At 47.4% G+C, this 15,754-nt stretch overlaps 1 protein-coding gene across 3 annotated transcripts in view; it reads right to left on the bottom strand.

Annotated features, from left to right (window-relative positions):
* The window catches only part of ITGA6 (integrin subunit alpha 6), a 76,782-nt gene extending 63,666 nt beyond the window's left edge, over positions 1–13,116 (bottom strand). For all 3 annotated transcript variants that reach the window (XM_053215284.1, XM_027055488.2, XM_027055489.2), the window contains exon 1: positions 12,708–13,116. In XM_053215284.1, coding sequence (XP_053071259.1) covers positions 12,708–12,889 — 182 coding nt within the window. In that variant the 5' untranslated portion in view covers positions 12,890–13,116. The remainder of the gene's footprint in view (positions 1–12,707) is intronic.
* Positions 13,117–15,754: the final 2,638 nt, after the last annotated feature.

The following is a 15,754-nucleotide window of genomic DNA, read 5'->3' as shown; positions in this document are numbered from 1 at the left end:
AAACGGTCTTTAAAGCCTCATGTTTTAGGTTAAAAACTTACATATATTTCATTCTGCACTAGAAAGAGATAACCTTTTTTTTTTTTAATAACTCCCCACCATGCTGCCTCAGGGAGATGTTCTGCAATTAATTTGTGGCACACCCCAGGGCAATAGAGGATAAGGTCCTGATGAGTCATCCTCCTGCATAATTTCAGAGACAGTCTATTTCCTTTTAGATTCAGATTTACCTCAAGCTACCTAGTTAGCCTATACCACTTGTCTTGTGAGAAGAGGCTGAAAATTGGCAGTATTTTAGACCCCAAAGGGTTATTTAGTCTAGTTTTCTACCTTCTTGACAATTCAACGAGGCCCTAAGTCACTCTGACTGGATACACACCGTGGTACACTAGATACGTTAACCAGGATTACAAAGACAATCAACCAGGCCCCAAGAGCAGGAAGCAAGGCGACAGCACTCCTGCTGTGTTCCTGGCTCACTGCCACCCTGCACAGCACATCCCTGCCTGCCGATGCCCTGATGCCTACGGCGGGAGGATGATGGACACATGGGCACTACGCCATCCTAAACCGTTCCAGATCCTGGAGCTGCATATACTCCCATATGGGTGATGTTCACTCAACACCTAATACGAGCTTTGTAAGAATGGAACAAAATAAAAAGCTGCAGTTTTCTGCAGCTCAAATATAGCACAAGGAACTAGAGATGGCTAAAGGATTTTGATGTGTTGCCATCTTCTCTTCCTTCTTCCAAGTCCCATGTTTCCCTTTCTTCTCCTCAAGGCGAGACTATAGTTCCTGTCTGCCTACGGACAGCCCCCAACTCCGGTGACAGCCCTGCCCGTGGGGCAACTTCACCTTTGACCTAACCCCCCAGAGGAGCATCTGCTGCCTGCCAGACTGTCGAGACAAGATCGCTACAGCAGCCTTTACTGCTAAGGGGCCCACAACAGTAAAAGATGATGTTGACTGGATGTGCCAGGCACTATGCCAAGAGCTTTATCCTCATTGCATTCCCTCTTCACAACCCTATGGGGTAGGTACCGTTAGTACCTCCACCTTCCTGAGGAGGACAAGCAACCCGCCCAAGGTCAAATCCACAGAAAGTGAAGAAGCGGGGATTCCAATCCCACATTCCTCTATCTCTAGAATGGAGTTCTTACCCCTGCAAGGCAAACTTCTACACAGGTATTGAGTAACGTTGGGCTAATGAGCTACTGTTATTGATGAGAAATGAGAAGCAACCAGAAAAAACCTCTCGCAGCCTCCCACCAGGACAAGAACCCACCTGCCTGCATCTGTACGCCCTTACTCTGTGGTGTGATGAGCCACCTGTGCTGTGGTCCCAGCTAGCACACTGACAACCCTCCCGTCTCCTACACTCACTTTGCCTTTTCTACTCAATCATCCTCATCAATGGCCCAGCTCACTATCAATTGCTCCCACCATAAAAATAAAATTCCCTCTTGACCCCATTTTCTCCTCCAGTTCTTGCTCTGTTCCCTTCTTCAACAAAATTTTGACTTCCTACTTTTTGTCTCCAATTCCTCTTCTATTCTCACTAACCCACTCCAGCCAGGCATGGCTCCCAGACCTCCACAAGTGCTCTGATCAGGTTGCGGATGGCCTCCACATTGCTATCCCAGTAATCAGCTCGCAGTGTCATTGACACAACTGATGGATCATCTCCTCTCCAACATGCCTTCATCACGTGACTTCCAGGAGACCACATCTACTCCTGCTTACTAGCCATGCCCCCCTTCTCCCTAACCCCTGCACAAGAGTACCCTAGAGCTCGGCCCTTAGACTCTACTCCCACTCCCTTGACCTCATTCATCATTCAGTCCACCAGGAGGCCCAGGACTGTACTGTTTGTATCTCCCACCCAAACCTCCCCAACTGAACTTCACACTTCTTCAACAGCCAACTCAACACCTCCACTGGGGTGTCTCAACCTCTCAAACCTAACGTGTCTAAAATCAAACTCCTGCTCTTCCCCCAAAATCCATTCCTCTTATGCTCTGTCCTAACCCATCATAGGACAACTTTATCCTTCCAGGTGCTCAGCCCAAAAACCCTGAAGATACTGTTTTCTTCTCTCTCTTGCTTCATCCTATTGACTCCATTTTGAAAATAGATCCAGAATCCAATCATTTGCAACCACGTTGGTCCAAACTACCATCATCTCTTATTATTACAGGAGCCTCTTAATTAGTATCACCACATCTATCCTTGTCCTCATAGAGTCTATGCTCAATCCAGCAGCTAGAGAAAACCATTTAAAATCTAAGTCAGAACATGTCATATTCTTCTCAGAACCCTCCAATGGCTTCCCACCTCAGTCAAGAGTAAAGCCAAAGTCTTTCAATGATCTATGAGGTTCTGCACAATTTGCCTTCAAGGAAAATACAGGCTTCCTTGCTGTTCTTAATTTGCTAGGCATGCTTCTGCCCCAGTGCCTTTGCACTTGGTGTTCTTGCTGCCCAAAACACTCTTTCCCCCCAATACTGTCATGGCTTGCAGTTTTGCCTTCTCAGTGAAGTCCTCCCCGGCTGACCTACTGCCAAACAACCCCCCAGTTCCTTTCTCCACTTTCTTTTCCTCTGTACTGCTTACTACCTTCTAACATAATACCCCTATTTGTCTGTCTCCCCCAACAGAACTAAGCAGGGATTTTATCTATTTAATTTGCTGCCATAGCTCCTGCACTAGAACAGTGCCTAATACATAGTAAACGCTCACTGAGTATCTGTTGAACTTACAACTTCTATAGCAAAACCCCAAAAAAGTTGATTATGGTTTCTCCTAGACGTCCAGAGCACGTTCCCCTCTAAGTTTTTACTTGCTTGTCATGGTAAAGTAAGAAAAAAAAATCCCTTTAAGTTGAAACAAACTATACAGTTATACATAAATGTGCACACATAGAAATAAATGAGCTTACAAAAGATCAATTTCTTACTCTACAACAGTGAAAAACCTTCTCAGATGGCTTCTGGATCATGGTGCTGCGGAACTTGGGGGATTCTCATCTTGCAGCCCTCACCTCCTGGGATCATCCTGAGTGAGGAGGCGTCTCCACGTCTCCACCCTCAGTTAATAATCTCTGTAGCAGCCCTGGGCCCTTTCTAAATATAAGGCTTAGAAGATACATTTCTTTCTGAACTGGCTGATAGGATATGGTATCTGAATTGGCTTTACCATGTCCTAAGCATTAAAACTCTTTTCCAGCTGGCCCCCAAAGCCCTCCCTTGGGCTCTGGATCATCTAAATCAGTACCCGCCTTCTCCAGGTCCTCTATCCTTGAGCCTCTAAAAGGCCCAACAGTGTCCAGGCCTACCTCTTGCATTTGTGGGTTCATGTGAGACCTCTTCATTACCCAGCTCTTTAAGTCACCTCTCAACTTTTTCTGAATATTGTCCTAAGTGTTGGCACCTAGGCCAGGTCCCACTAGCAGCCAGAAGGCCTCAAGGGCAAGTGCCATTTTCCTAGAATTACGTCTTTACGTATCCACCTGATCACATCTGAGTCTCTTTAAGCTTCTCCTTGTTTGAAAACTCTTAGGTGTATTTGTGTCACAGCAAAGCTGGATTCCTTAAGCCCCAGTCAATTGGTTTTCAACACTTCTCTTCACCCCACATATTTTTTTTTAATTTTTTTTAACGTTTATTTATTTTTGAGACAGAGAGAGACAGAGCATGAACAGGGGAGGGTCAGAGAGAGGGAGACACAGAATCTGAAACAGGCTCCAGGCTCTGAGCTGTCAGCACAGAGCCCGACGCAGGGCTCGAACTCACAGACCGCGAGACCATGACCTGAGCCGAAGTCGGCCGCTTAACCGAGCCACCCAGGCGCCCCTCACCCCACATATTTTAAACACCTTTTCCTACTGATCTCCAATCTCACCAGAGGCTTGCAGAATTCTGAACATGTCCATTTCACTTCAAAATACCCTCGTTCTCAGGGCGCCTGGGTGGCTCAGTCGGTTAAGCGTCCGACTGCGGCTCAGGTCATGATCTCACAGCTTGTGAGTTCGAGTCCCGCGTCGGGCTCTGTGCTGACAGCTCGGAACCTGGAGCCTGCTTCAGATTCTGTGTCTCCCTCTCTCTCTTCCCCTAACCCACTCGCATTCTGTCTCTGTCTCTCTCGAAAATAAATAAACACTAAAAAGAAAAAAAAGTTAAAAAAAAAAAAAACAACCCTTGTTCTCATGAGAGGGTCCTACACTGCCAGTTGGAGGGGGCTCAGACCATCATCTGACAGATGGATCAGTGGGAAAGGGACCCAGGAAGGGCTGCTTACTCTCCTCAGCAAATAGAAAGAGAAACAGGACTTCAAAATCCCACTGCTATCAAGCAAGTGGTCCATTCACACCAGGAATAACCATCCCACACCCCTGGCTGTGACTCACCTTGATGAGGATCCTCTTGCTAACTTTAGATCATGCTGCTTTATCAATGGCAGTATATCCTAGAGAGAAGGGCTCTAATTCTGCAAAGACAAGAGGCTATTTGGCTCAAGAGACTTCTAGTTCAGTGACATCCTACCCTTATGGGCCTGAAATGTTTACCATCATTTGTACACTTCCCCCCACACCCACGCTTAAAATAACCTCAGTACAAATCGATGTCCTTTACAAAATGAAGAAACTACAGTGACATTGATATCACCAAACAAAGCAAACAGAGACCTCGGGTAAACAGGCATTACTCTGTGCTCCGTTTATTCTTCATATCATTAACCAGCGTGCCCCTTTCACATTATTCCAAAGTTTATTTTTATTTCTATGCTTCCAGGCTTAGAAAGCATATTTTGCTAAAAGGTTTTCCTATACTATATCTGAAGTGGTTCTTCAAAAAAAAGTAATCTTCGGATTGTACGACACGCAAAATATATGTTGCTGGTTAGCAAATAAACATGCGAGCGGACATCTGTGACTTCATGGTACTTGCTTTTGCCTTCCACGCTTGCTTCAGTAACGCTCGCCCCACCCCCCTAATTCAGAACAGCCTTCTGTGCAATTTTATTGGTTTTAGAGTCTTAAACGTTTTCTAAAGTCTTTCTCCCAATTTGGGATTAGGCAAAGTGACAACAGTAACTGATCCTAGCATCCAGCATGTGTGTGGGAGAGACAGAGAGAAAGACACAGACACACAGCGAGAGAGCAAATTGGGGTCTGACCGGGCTACCCTGTGGCCTGTGAAAGAAGTCATTCTACATGCACACCAACTATGGAGTAAACCAACTTGGGATTGTCTTGCCTTCTTTACCTGTAACCAGAAAAGCCAGACAGCAGCAGATTAGATGGTGATCATGCCACCCTGTTATTAGGCTAATAGGCACGGACACTTGTGAAGAGCCAATCTACCTGTCCTAGTTCAGGGCTAATTAACAATTAGTCTCTTAATTTAGTTCCAAGGGATCACTCATTTCCAATTCCAAGTGCCAGCTTAAGAAACAGAAATCTGCTAGAACATTACTTCCACACTTTGTCCGTGCACCTTCAACGTTAAGCAGCTTCACTGTGAACAATCAGACCCAGCTTTGCACAAACAGATCCAGCTTTCCTACCATACATTAATGCCAAAGGACCAGGAAAATAAATCATCATCAACCCTGCCGTGGGGGAAGTGCAAATTACCCAGTCTCCCAAGGATAAGGATGAGGGGGTACTTCCAAAGTCAGAGGTCTGAGAAGATCTGGAAACCGAACAGTTGGTGTTCCTTATTAACTGCATCCTGCAACGTCACAATCCACGCTCCAAGGGTATCCTGTGCACAAAGTCACTGCCCGCCCAGCACCTCACTGTCCCTGCACCAGTCTGCCTCCTGATCTCCTCCACATAGTGAAACCACACCGGTATTCATCTACTGCTTGGCAGCTACCAAAAGACTACGAGGCACAGTTCCTCGGAGATGTACTTTCCAAATATGATAACTACAGAATGGAATTAAAGGGAGGATGTACACTTAACCATGATCAGACTCAAACCCAAAAGGAGAAACCACATGCTGCACAGGCCAAGAAGGATGCAAGATGTAGATTGAGAACCAACCTGCCCAACAACGTGCCATGGTCACTTCACCTCCTTACAGCCTTGGTTTCCACGTTTATTTAACAAACACCAAGTCCTTATTCTGGGCCAGGACTAGTCTAAGGTACAATTATCCTCCTTTACAATTGTGTAAGGAGAGCATAGACAGATTAGATATTGTGATTTAAAGCAAGAAATACTTATGTTTGGGGGTGCCTGGGTGGCTGAGTTGGTTGAGCGTCTGACTTCAGCTCAAGTCATGATCTTGCAGTTCGTGAGTTCGAGCCCTGCATGGGGCTTGCTGCTGTCAGCATGGAGCTGGCTTCAGATCCTTTGTCCCCCTCTCTCTGCCCCTCCCCTGCCTGGGCGCTCACGCTCTCTCTCAAAAATAAACATTTAAAAAAGAAATACATATATTTCGTCTTTATCCATGGTTCCTTTTGGACCACACTTTAAGGATGGGGGCTGACTGCCATGAGAACCAACTGCTTGATTAGAGGGTTGGAACTTCCTAGTCCTACCCTTCTGACCTCCAGTAAGGAAAAGGGCTGGAGGCTGAGGTCAATCACCAATAGCCAATGACTTATCATTCATGCCTATGTAATGAAGCCTCCTTAAAAACGCAAAAGGATGGAGTTTGGAGAACCTCTGCTTAGTGAACATGTAAAAATTTAAGGGAGGGTGGCACACCTGGAGAGGGCATGGAAGCTCGGTGCCCTTTCCTCATCCCTGTCCTACGCACCCCTTCCATCTGGCTGTTCTTGAGCTGTACTTTTTTTATAATACACCGGTAATCTAGCAAGTAAAATGTTTCTGAGTTCTGTGAGCCATTCCAGCGAATTAATTGAACCCAAGGAGAGAGGTCATAGCAACCTCCAATCTACAGCTCATCCATCACAAGCACAAGTGACAACCTGGACTTGGGACTGGCATCTGAAGTGGGAGAAGGCAGTCTTATAGGACTGAGCCCTTAATCTGTGGGATAGGTAGTCCTTAATCTATCTCCAGGTAGATGGTGTCACAACTGGATACTGTAGGATTACCCAACTGGTGGTGTGTGGGAAAAAAGCCCATACATTGGAACCGGGTGCAGAATTATAGCTGTCCTGCACAATGTCATAGCTAGTAAATGGCAGAGCAGAATTTCATCCCAGCTGACTCTAGGCTCCAGCTGGGAACTAGACTATAGCTCTAGGATCTGTTCTTACCCACTACATTATGCTATCTTCTGTGTAAAAAAAGGAAAGCTCATCTGGCTCAAACCTAGAAAACTTTAAGAGCAGATTCTTGGATCACATCCACATACAGTAGACCTGGGATGAGCCTAGAAGTATATGTTTATATAAGTTACCCTGATGGCCAACAGGTTTAAGAATCCCTAATACTCTGGGGCACCTGGGTAGCTCAGTCAGTTAAGTGACCAACTCTTGATTTCGGCTCAGGTCATGATCACATGATCTTGAGATTGAGCCCTTCATCAGGCTCCATGCTGAGCGTAGAGCCTGCTTAGGATTCTCTTTCCTGCATGCATGCGTGGACGCTCTCTCTCTGCCCTTCCCCTGCTTGTGCACACACACATGCACACTCTTTCTCCCAAATAAACTTAAAAAAAAATCCCTAAGGTTTCTTGCAAATATAAAGTTATTTGATTTTCAAGTTGTACACAAACACAGAAGGGTAAGAAAGAACGGGGGCTGGCCTTGCCCCTGGTGCCCATTACTGCAGCTGAGTCTTGACCACCCTCCCAAGAAGCCGTCCGAATTCTGTTTCTGACACAAGGTCCCAACCAAATCACAACTGGGATCTAGACTATAGCTCCCACTGGAGGAAGTTAACAGCTTCCCCGCCACGGCCCCTAGAGTTACACATATCCAAGATTCCCTTACTAGCCATGAATAACTAAAGCTTTAGCCATCAATTCACTAGTACCCTCACATGCTTACTCCCATTTGACCCATGCACATCCTTGCCAAGTGCTTTCAGGATCTTGTTCTACAGCCATCATCTCTATCTAGTCTCATTATAACAACCAACAAATCCTAAGAACCCACTGCAGTGTGGGTCAGCCACCTTTAAGGCAAAAATCAAATGTAATTTAAAATCACTCCTGAAAATCCCTTAGCTGGGACAGGAATCCTTGAAAATTCAAAAACCAAGAATGAAGGTCTTGGATGCCTATTATGCCTATTATGCTTCCCTTTCCTTGGGGGTAGCAGAGTCCAAGGGCTACTTTGAGCAGGGAATGGCAAGGGGTTAAATAAAGGGATTTCTTTCTCTCTCTACTCTGAGCTGAAAGAGTGGATTTCACAAGTTACATTGACTGTACGATAGGACTACATGGTATTTTCAAGGCATATGCTAGGTGCTCTCAGGCAAAGAAATGAACATAAAACCCCTGCCCTCACATTACCTATAATCCAGCTGGGGAGACTGGTTCATCCTTTGAAAATGGTAGATAACAGTTAAACACAAAACCTTCAGAACTGTCAGACACATGATACTAAGTGCTACAGATATTCAAAGGAAGAAGAAATTGCTATAGTGTAGGTTGGGCTCAAAAGGCTTTCATGGAGAAATTTAAACTGGCTCCTGAGATACGATTATGTTCTTTCTTACGATGGGCTGCCTGAGAACCAATCAGTGTTCCACATAAAACTGACCTGGTCAGCTAAACATACAATAGTATTTTCTATTACGTCTCCACTATCCCTCTTGAAAGTGCCAAATAATTCACCGGCCAATTCTGTCCACAGTAGTATGTGGAGCCCAGGTCCCGGGGTAACCATGTGCCATAGCTCGAGTTCCATTTGGTTACTAAAGCTTAAACTAAATCTTAATGTTATTGTTATGCTAAAACAGAGTACAATACAACTAAGAACACACAGTAACTGCTTCTTTACAAATGTGGAGAGTCTTACAAGAGCATTTAACCTGACTTTTAACAAATTATTCATACCATGGGTACTCTGATCTGTTTTTCAAACCCTAAGTCATTACCTGGTTGGTCTCACACCAACCTGTGTTAAAATTAAACTGGTCTATTTCTCTTTCTTGCGGAGTCCTAAGATCTCTAAGTCTCCCTGCCCATTTTGGAGCTTTCTCTAATCTCAGGACTCAAGGTGACCGAGCACAGTCCCTGGATGCTGGCCCTGGGCCACATGGCACTGTGAATGCACTCAAGAAAGCAAGCGCTAAGGCACACATCTTGGATGCAACTCTGAGCCCTGGCTGGCTCCAGTCACCCCTCACTGGGCTTTTTTCAGAAGGGGAGGGAATAAGAGGCAAAGAAAGAAGAACCCGGAAGCTGATCCAAGGCCAGCTGGATAAGGGTCAATTAGAAGAGAGTCCAGGCACAGATACTTAAACAGATAGCCCTGATTCACATGGAAAGCAGTTTAATAAATCAACATAACACAGTGCGTTTCCAAAACTCAGATGCCGGCCAATTCCTCCAGGTCTGAAGGACATTTCTGACTTTTCCTTTAGGAGATGGCATGAGCACAAGTCAGAAACACCAAGTTCAAATCCAGATTCTATTCAGATTCTGAACCAGTTGTGAGCCTTTAGACATTTCCTAACTTTCAGCTTCAGTTTCTTCATCTATAAAGGGAGTCAGTCGGACTAGATGACCTCTAGTTAATGATTTTTAAAGCAGGAGCATCACTAGTCTGAGAAAAATCAAAAGCAAACATCACAGAGTCAGAAGGGACAAGGGGCCTGGAGAGCCTCTGGAAGATGACGAGGATCAAAAAGTTCCCCAAAAGAAGATAATGGACGAGGAAAAACCCAGAACAGCTCTACAAGAATTGCACTTAGAGATTTCTTCCTTCTAGTTTCTGCTTTATAGTCAAACATAGATCCGTCTCTTCCAAGAAGAGCTAAGGGTGATGATTCATAGAACGGACATACCCACAGGTGTCATCCTGCACCGTCTACCTGGCAGGGGTGGTAACTCAACCTTAAATATCTAAGAGAAATGAAAGATCCCAAGGAGTGCAGACCCTGACCTCGGTAACTCAGATGACTATCTCATCATTGTTTGGAGTCTCAAACTTCCTTAATGCACAGCCTAAAACCGTGACTGAAGTTTTATAGTCTCTAGGTCAGTTTTATAGTCCCCAAAGTCCTGGGAACACCCAACACGTTCCAAGGCTCTCAGATACATTATTCTGTTATAAAATCTTAACTTGAGTTCAAATTGGTGTTAAATATTTCAATAACACTGTAGAAAATTTAAGTCACAAAAATCTATGACAGTTTCAATAACAGTGCATTCATCTGATATTCCCACACATCTTTACTTCTCCTGCCTCAATGAAGTCCCTTGGTCAGCAAATCCACTTTTTGTTATCAGTCTAATTATGACCAATTAAAGTTAAACTGCTTTGAACACAGGTTTCATAAATGTAACTTAAGAGTTTACGATATCCATCACGCCACCTACAATAAACTTTGGCTTTGCTCTTTGGCAGTCACAATCAGAATGGTTAACACCAGTCCAATAGCTGGCACATAGTAGGAACTGAATTAGTGCTTCTAAATTTATCAGCACTACACCCACTTAGTCAGCAAGTACCCATGCCAGGCAGGAATTGAGCACTGTACGTGCTATCTCTTAATCCTTACAATAACCTTATTAAGCAGTAATAGCTCCATTTTACAGATAAAGAAACTAAGGTTCAAAATAAATTAACAGCTGCTACATGGCCCAGAAGGAATATGAGCTCAGGCCTCTCTCACTGGTTCCCTGAAATACTCCTACTGAGCTTTTCTATAGAGTGCAGAGTTTAGGACACTGGACCAGAAGTTGTGGGGTCTCAATCTCACTGGCTGTTATTTACACCCACAACTGTTACAGTCAAAGGTGACAACTGATGTGATTATGGCCTGTGTGTGTGGTTTTCCCGGGAGGACCAAAGCTGCTCCTGAAGCTGGAATCCGTTACCAAAATAAGGGGAGGGGACTCTAACAGCAGTAACAAGTTTTAGCAGGCATGCTGCGTAGTGACAGAGATTCCTGGCTAAAGTCACATTTTGCAAGTCTCCATCCCAGATATTTCCTTGCCCCAATACTTCCCCTTCACAATGTTTGCTTGAACAAGTATTCCAAGGAAGCCATCACCTTCAGTAGGCGTCAGGTCAAGAGAATACCAAGCAGAATGTATTCCCTCCGCTGGCCCACAATCATTGCTGCACTAACCAGTTCAAACTCTCCATATGGGTGGAAGCACATTTACACACTAAGTATTCAGAAACACTAAACGTCATCCATTAACTGAGGTAACAGAAACCACCTTTCATTTCAGATTTACAGCTTGACAATTATTTCTACTAAAAGAAGGCAGAGTATAAGCAGCTGGCCAGCCCTCAGACCACCAGCCCTGGGCCTCCCCACCCCCTAGTTTCTTTGCTTCACTAGCAGGTGTTATCAGAAAATCCTGACTTTAAGATTCACCAGTTCTGAAGTTCTTAACTCAGAAATCAAAAGGTTTCCTCCAGCTCTAGAATCCCATTCGTCTCTCATAAACACAGTCTTCTCTTTACTGGGGCTGCACTTTGCTTTCTCCGGTCTGTTGGTCCTGGAAGGGCCTCGGTTCCACTAAAAGCCTTGAGGGAGGAGGGACCTTCTGTGAGTTTATTTTTCGGTAGTACAGATCAAGAATGAAGGCCCACAGCGATTAGGGCGGACTAAGCTCCCAAACCCTCTCCAGCCTAAATAGTTTGATCATGCGGGAACCCACACCGTCTAAGAAAGAAAAGGAGAAGCTAAGCAGTGCCAGTCTCCACTTTCTCCCGGGAGGAACACCGCTATGCTATGGTGGGGGAGGGGGGTCATTTCCAAACCTTGTTTGCAAAGCCCCAGCCCAGATCGGACATTTTGCTTTAACCCTTCAGCTTGGGCCTGCCCAGTGCAGGGGCCCAAAGTGTCTTGAGGTACCCCCCGCCGGGCGCTTTGGGGCCTGGGCGGGGGACCGGGAACACCACTCATAGGGGCTTGTTTTCTCAGCTGATCTTAGTCATGAGAACAGGTGCTTGGTCAATTTCATCTTTTTTGGGGGGGGGGGGAGTTGGAGTGTAAGAGTAGCTCCCAGAGGAGCGCCCGCCGTTCAGAGAAAGCTACGCAAGACAGGATAAAAAGTGGCTTTCCAACTTCTGCCGGGCTCGCGAGTCTTCAAGGAAACCAGGTAGTGTGTGCGGTTGGGAAAGGCCTGGATCTTTCCGAACAACGCTCCCAGCAAGCCCACAGCAGCGATGCAGCGACCCTACACCCCGGGTCACCCTCGCCCCAAACATACACGTGAAGCTCAGCAAAGCGGGCCACCTGCCGGGTTCCCAGCAAACATGTCCGGAGGGAAGGACCTCCGGAAAGCACTTTTGTTTAAAAAGAAAAAAAAAAAAAAAGTAAACTCTCCCGGGGCCGAGGACAGCCCCGCCTGGCACCGGGGCCGGGGTCCGCGGGGCTCGGACCTCGGGTCCTCCGGCTTCCAAGGCCAAATGGGGGGAGGCGCTGCGACGGGCGGGGCGGCGAGCAGCGGGCCGCGCTCCCCCGGGGGCCGGCAGAATCCCGGGCGGGGCAGACGCACGGGTAGGGCTGGCTGGCGGGAACGCGGCGCGCCCTCGCCCCTGCTCGCGCGCAGGCCGGCGCCCTGGCGGGGGTGGGAAGTCGGGGAACTTACAGCCGCCTGTCCTCGGGCTTCTGCTGCCAGTGCATGGCCAGCGAGAAGCCGAAGAGGCTCCCGGGGTCCCCAGTTTTCCGGATCACATTGTCCTCGCGGGTGTCCAAGTTGAAGGCGGCGCCGAGCAGGGGCAGGAGACCCGCGGACAGGTAGAGCAGCCACAGCTGCCCGGCGGCCGCCATGGGCCGGCGCAAGTGGAGAGGAGCGGGAGACGCGGCGGCCGCCCTGCGCTCGGGGCCGGGTTCGAGGCTGCCGCGCTGCTGCTGCTGCTGCTGCCGCCGCCGCCGCCGCGGCCACCTTAGTCTCCTCCGGCCACCGCGCCCGGCCCCACCCCCGGGACGAGCTGCGCACTCCGCCTGGCCGCTCCCCCTCGCGGGCAGCTCCCGGTGGCTGAATGAGCCCGTTGTTCTCTGGAGACTCGCAGGCTTTTTATCAAGTGACGAGGACGCCGGCCCCGCCCCTCCCCACCCCTCTGGCCCCTCCTCGCGCGCCCGCCACCCGGCCCGCAGCCGGCACCTTCCCGGCCGGCCCGGCTGCGCTGCGTCCCCGCGCTGCCCCTCCCCGGCCGGCCCCTGGCCGCTCAGGCAGCCGCCTACCTGGCCCGGAAGCCGGAGTGGGAGACTGGAGTTGGGGGGTGGGCCTTGAGCTCTCGGCCCAGCAGCCCCGTCTGGGGGGTCCTTCGGGAAAGAAGCACTGGGAATTGTGGTTGCAATTCGGCGCCGAGCCAGAAAGGCGTTTACTATCTGTTAGCAAGGAGACGTGCTGGTGTTGCGCCGGCACTGATCGCCTTAAGCAGCGGATTCTCGCCGACCCAAGCCCACGTGCAAATGCGCACTTCATTCAGTTCACAAGTGTTTATGGAGCGCTTTACGCGTGCCAGATACTCGGGGAAGGGAGCTGCATGGATTGTTTTCAGCCCTCAAAGAACTAACCGTCAAAAATGATCATAGCCCAAACTTTGATGGTGCTATACAATTTACAGCTCACAGCTATTATCTCATTTAACCCTCCGAACACTCCTATGAGATGGGTATTTCTTTTGCAGATGACAAAAACTCAAGCTCAGCCTGGACCCAGAGCACCCAGGGAGGGATCTGACCAGGTGAAAAGGAGAGCTTTTGGGAGAAGTCACACTGGTATCAGCAATTTGAAACTTGGTTTGTAGGTGCTCTGAAGCTGAGAAGAAGCCCCTCAACAGTAAAGGATGGGCGTTTAAGGTGGTACCGACAAGGGCTCAGGAGCCCTTCTCTCCTGCCCCCCAAATTGCCGGGACTAGGTCCCCACCCAGAGTCGGCTCTGAGCTCTGTGTGGGTGGCCTAAAGCCTCCTGCCTCCAGAGCGTGGGTGGGGCCTCCAGTGAGGTGTTGATCTCTGGGGCAACTTTATCCCCAGGGATTCTTAACCAGGGAAAAGAGAATTCAGAGTTACTGTGAAATTTGGATGACAAAAAAAATTTTTACATTTTTATTTTCACTAACCTCTAATTGGCATTTAGCATTTCCTTCCTTTGTGAAGGTAGGCAACGCACCACAGGGGCAGTAGGATAAGTACCTATGCTTTAGTCTCGAGTAGAACCCATAGATTTTTTTACATCACATCATAGTTACAATATCTTCAATTACAGTCATTAGATAGACCCTCCACTAGATCTTGTTGTGCAATAGGTCAATTAAAAAGTATATAGGGGCGCCTGGGTGGCTCAGTCGGTTAAGCTTCTGACTTCTCTCAGGTCATGATCACATGGTTTGTGAGTTCCAGCCCCGCCTGGCTCTGTGCTGACAGCTCAGAGCCTAGAGCCTGGAGCCTGGAGCCGGCTTCAGATTTTATGTCTCCCTCTCCCTTTGCCCCTCCCCCACTCTTGTCTCGCTCTCTCTCTCTCAAAAATAAATAAACATTAAAAATCTTTTATAAACACGTCAGGAGACTATAGATGCTGGAGAGGATGTGGAGAAACGGGAACCCTCTTGCACTGTTGGTGGGAATGCAAACTGGTGCAGCCACTCTGGAAAACAGTGTGGAGGTTCCCCCAAAAATTTAAAAAAGATCTACCCTATGACCCAGCAATAGCACTGCCAGGAATTTATCCAAAGGATACAGGAGTGCTGATGCATAGGGGCACTTGTACCCTGATGTTTATAGCAGCACTTTCAACAATAGCCAAATTATGGAAAGAGCCTAAATGTCCATCAACTGATGAATGGATAAAGAAATTGTGGTTTATATACACAATGGAATACTACGTGGCAATGAGAAAGAACGAAATCTGGCCTTTTGTAGCAGCGTGGATGGAACTGGAGAGTGTGATGCTAAGTGAAATAAGTCATACAGAGAAAGACAGATACCATATGTTTTCACTCTTATGTGGATCCTGAGAAACTTAACAGAAGACCATGGGGGAGGGGAAGGAGAAAAAAAAAGAGGTTAGAGAGGGAGGGAGCCAAAACATAAGAGACTCTTAAAAACTGAGAACAAACTGAGGGTTGATGGGGGGTGGGAGGGAGGGCAGGGTGGGTGATGGGTATTGAGGAGGGCACCTGTTGGGATGAGCACTGGGTGTTGTATGGAAACCAATGTGACAATAAATTTCATATTAAAAATTTTTTTTTAAGTATATGTACTGCTACAATGTAAGTTTCTTAACATTTTGTTAATTGTATCTCAATATAATTGGTTTCCTTTGTAATCCCATGTATTTTATTTTATGCATTTAAAAACCTTGTTCTGAAAAGGGATTCGTGGTCTTTGGCAGCCTGCCAAAGGGGTCCCATGGCATGAAAAGGTTTCAGAAGTGCTAGCCTGAGGGTCTTGGAATGCCTTGGGGAGGCTGCCTTGGAATCTGATGTCCCTGCATTGGAAAGGGAAGCAGAGCACAGCCCCAGGGAAGAGCTGGAGCACTGTGTGTGCACATGGGGATGGGGATAGGGATGCCCCTTCACCTCAAGGAGTATTTGTACCAAGGGAGCAGCCCACACCGCACAAAACTGCCTGAACACCATCAAGGGTCCACGGGTGGTAACAACTGCCAGAGTGTGTCCCTCAGGTAAGAGG

This window comes from Acinonyx jubatus, chromosome C1 (assembly GCF_027475565.1).
Source record: "Acinonyx jubatus isolate Ajub_Pintada_27869175 chromosome C1, VMU_Ajub_asm_v1.0, whole genome shotgun sequence".
Lineage (NCBI taxonomy): Eukaryota > Metazoa > Chordata > Mammalia > Carnivora > Felidae > Acinonyx > Acinonyx jubatus.
Note: the sequence above shows the minus strand (reverse complement) of the source record. Positions and strands in the feature narration are given on the sequence as shown.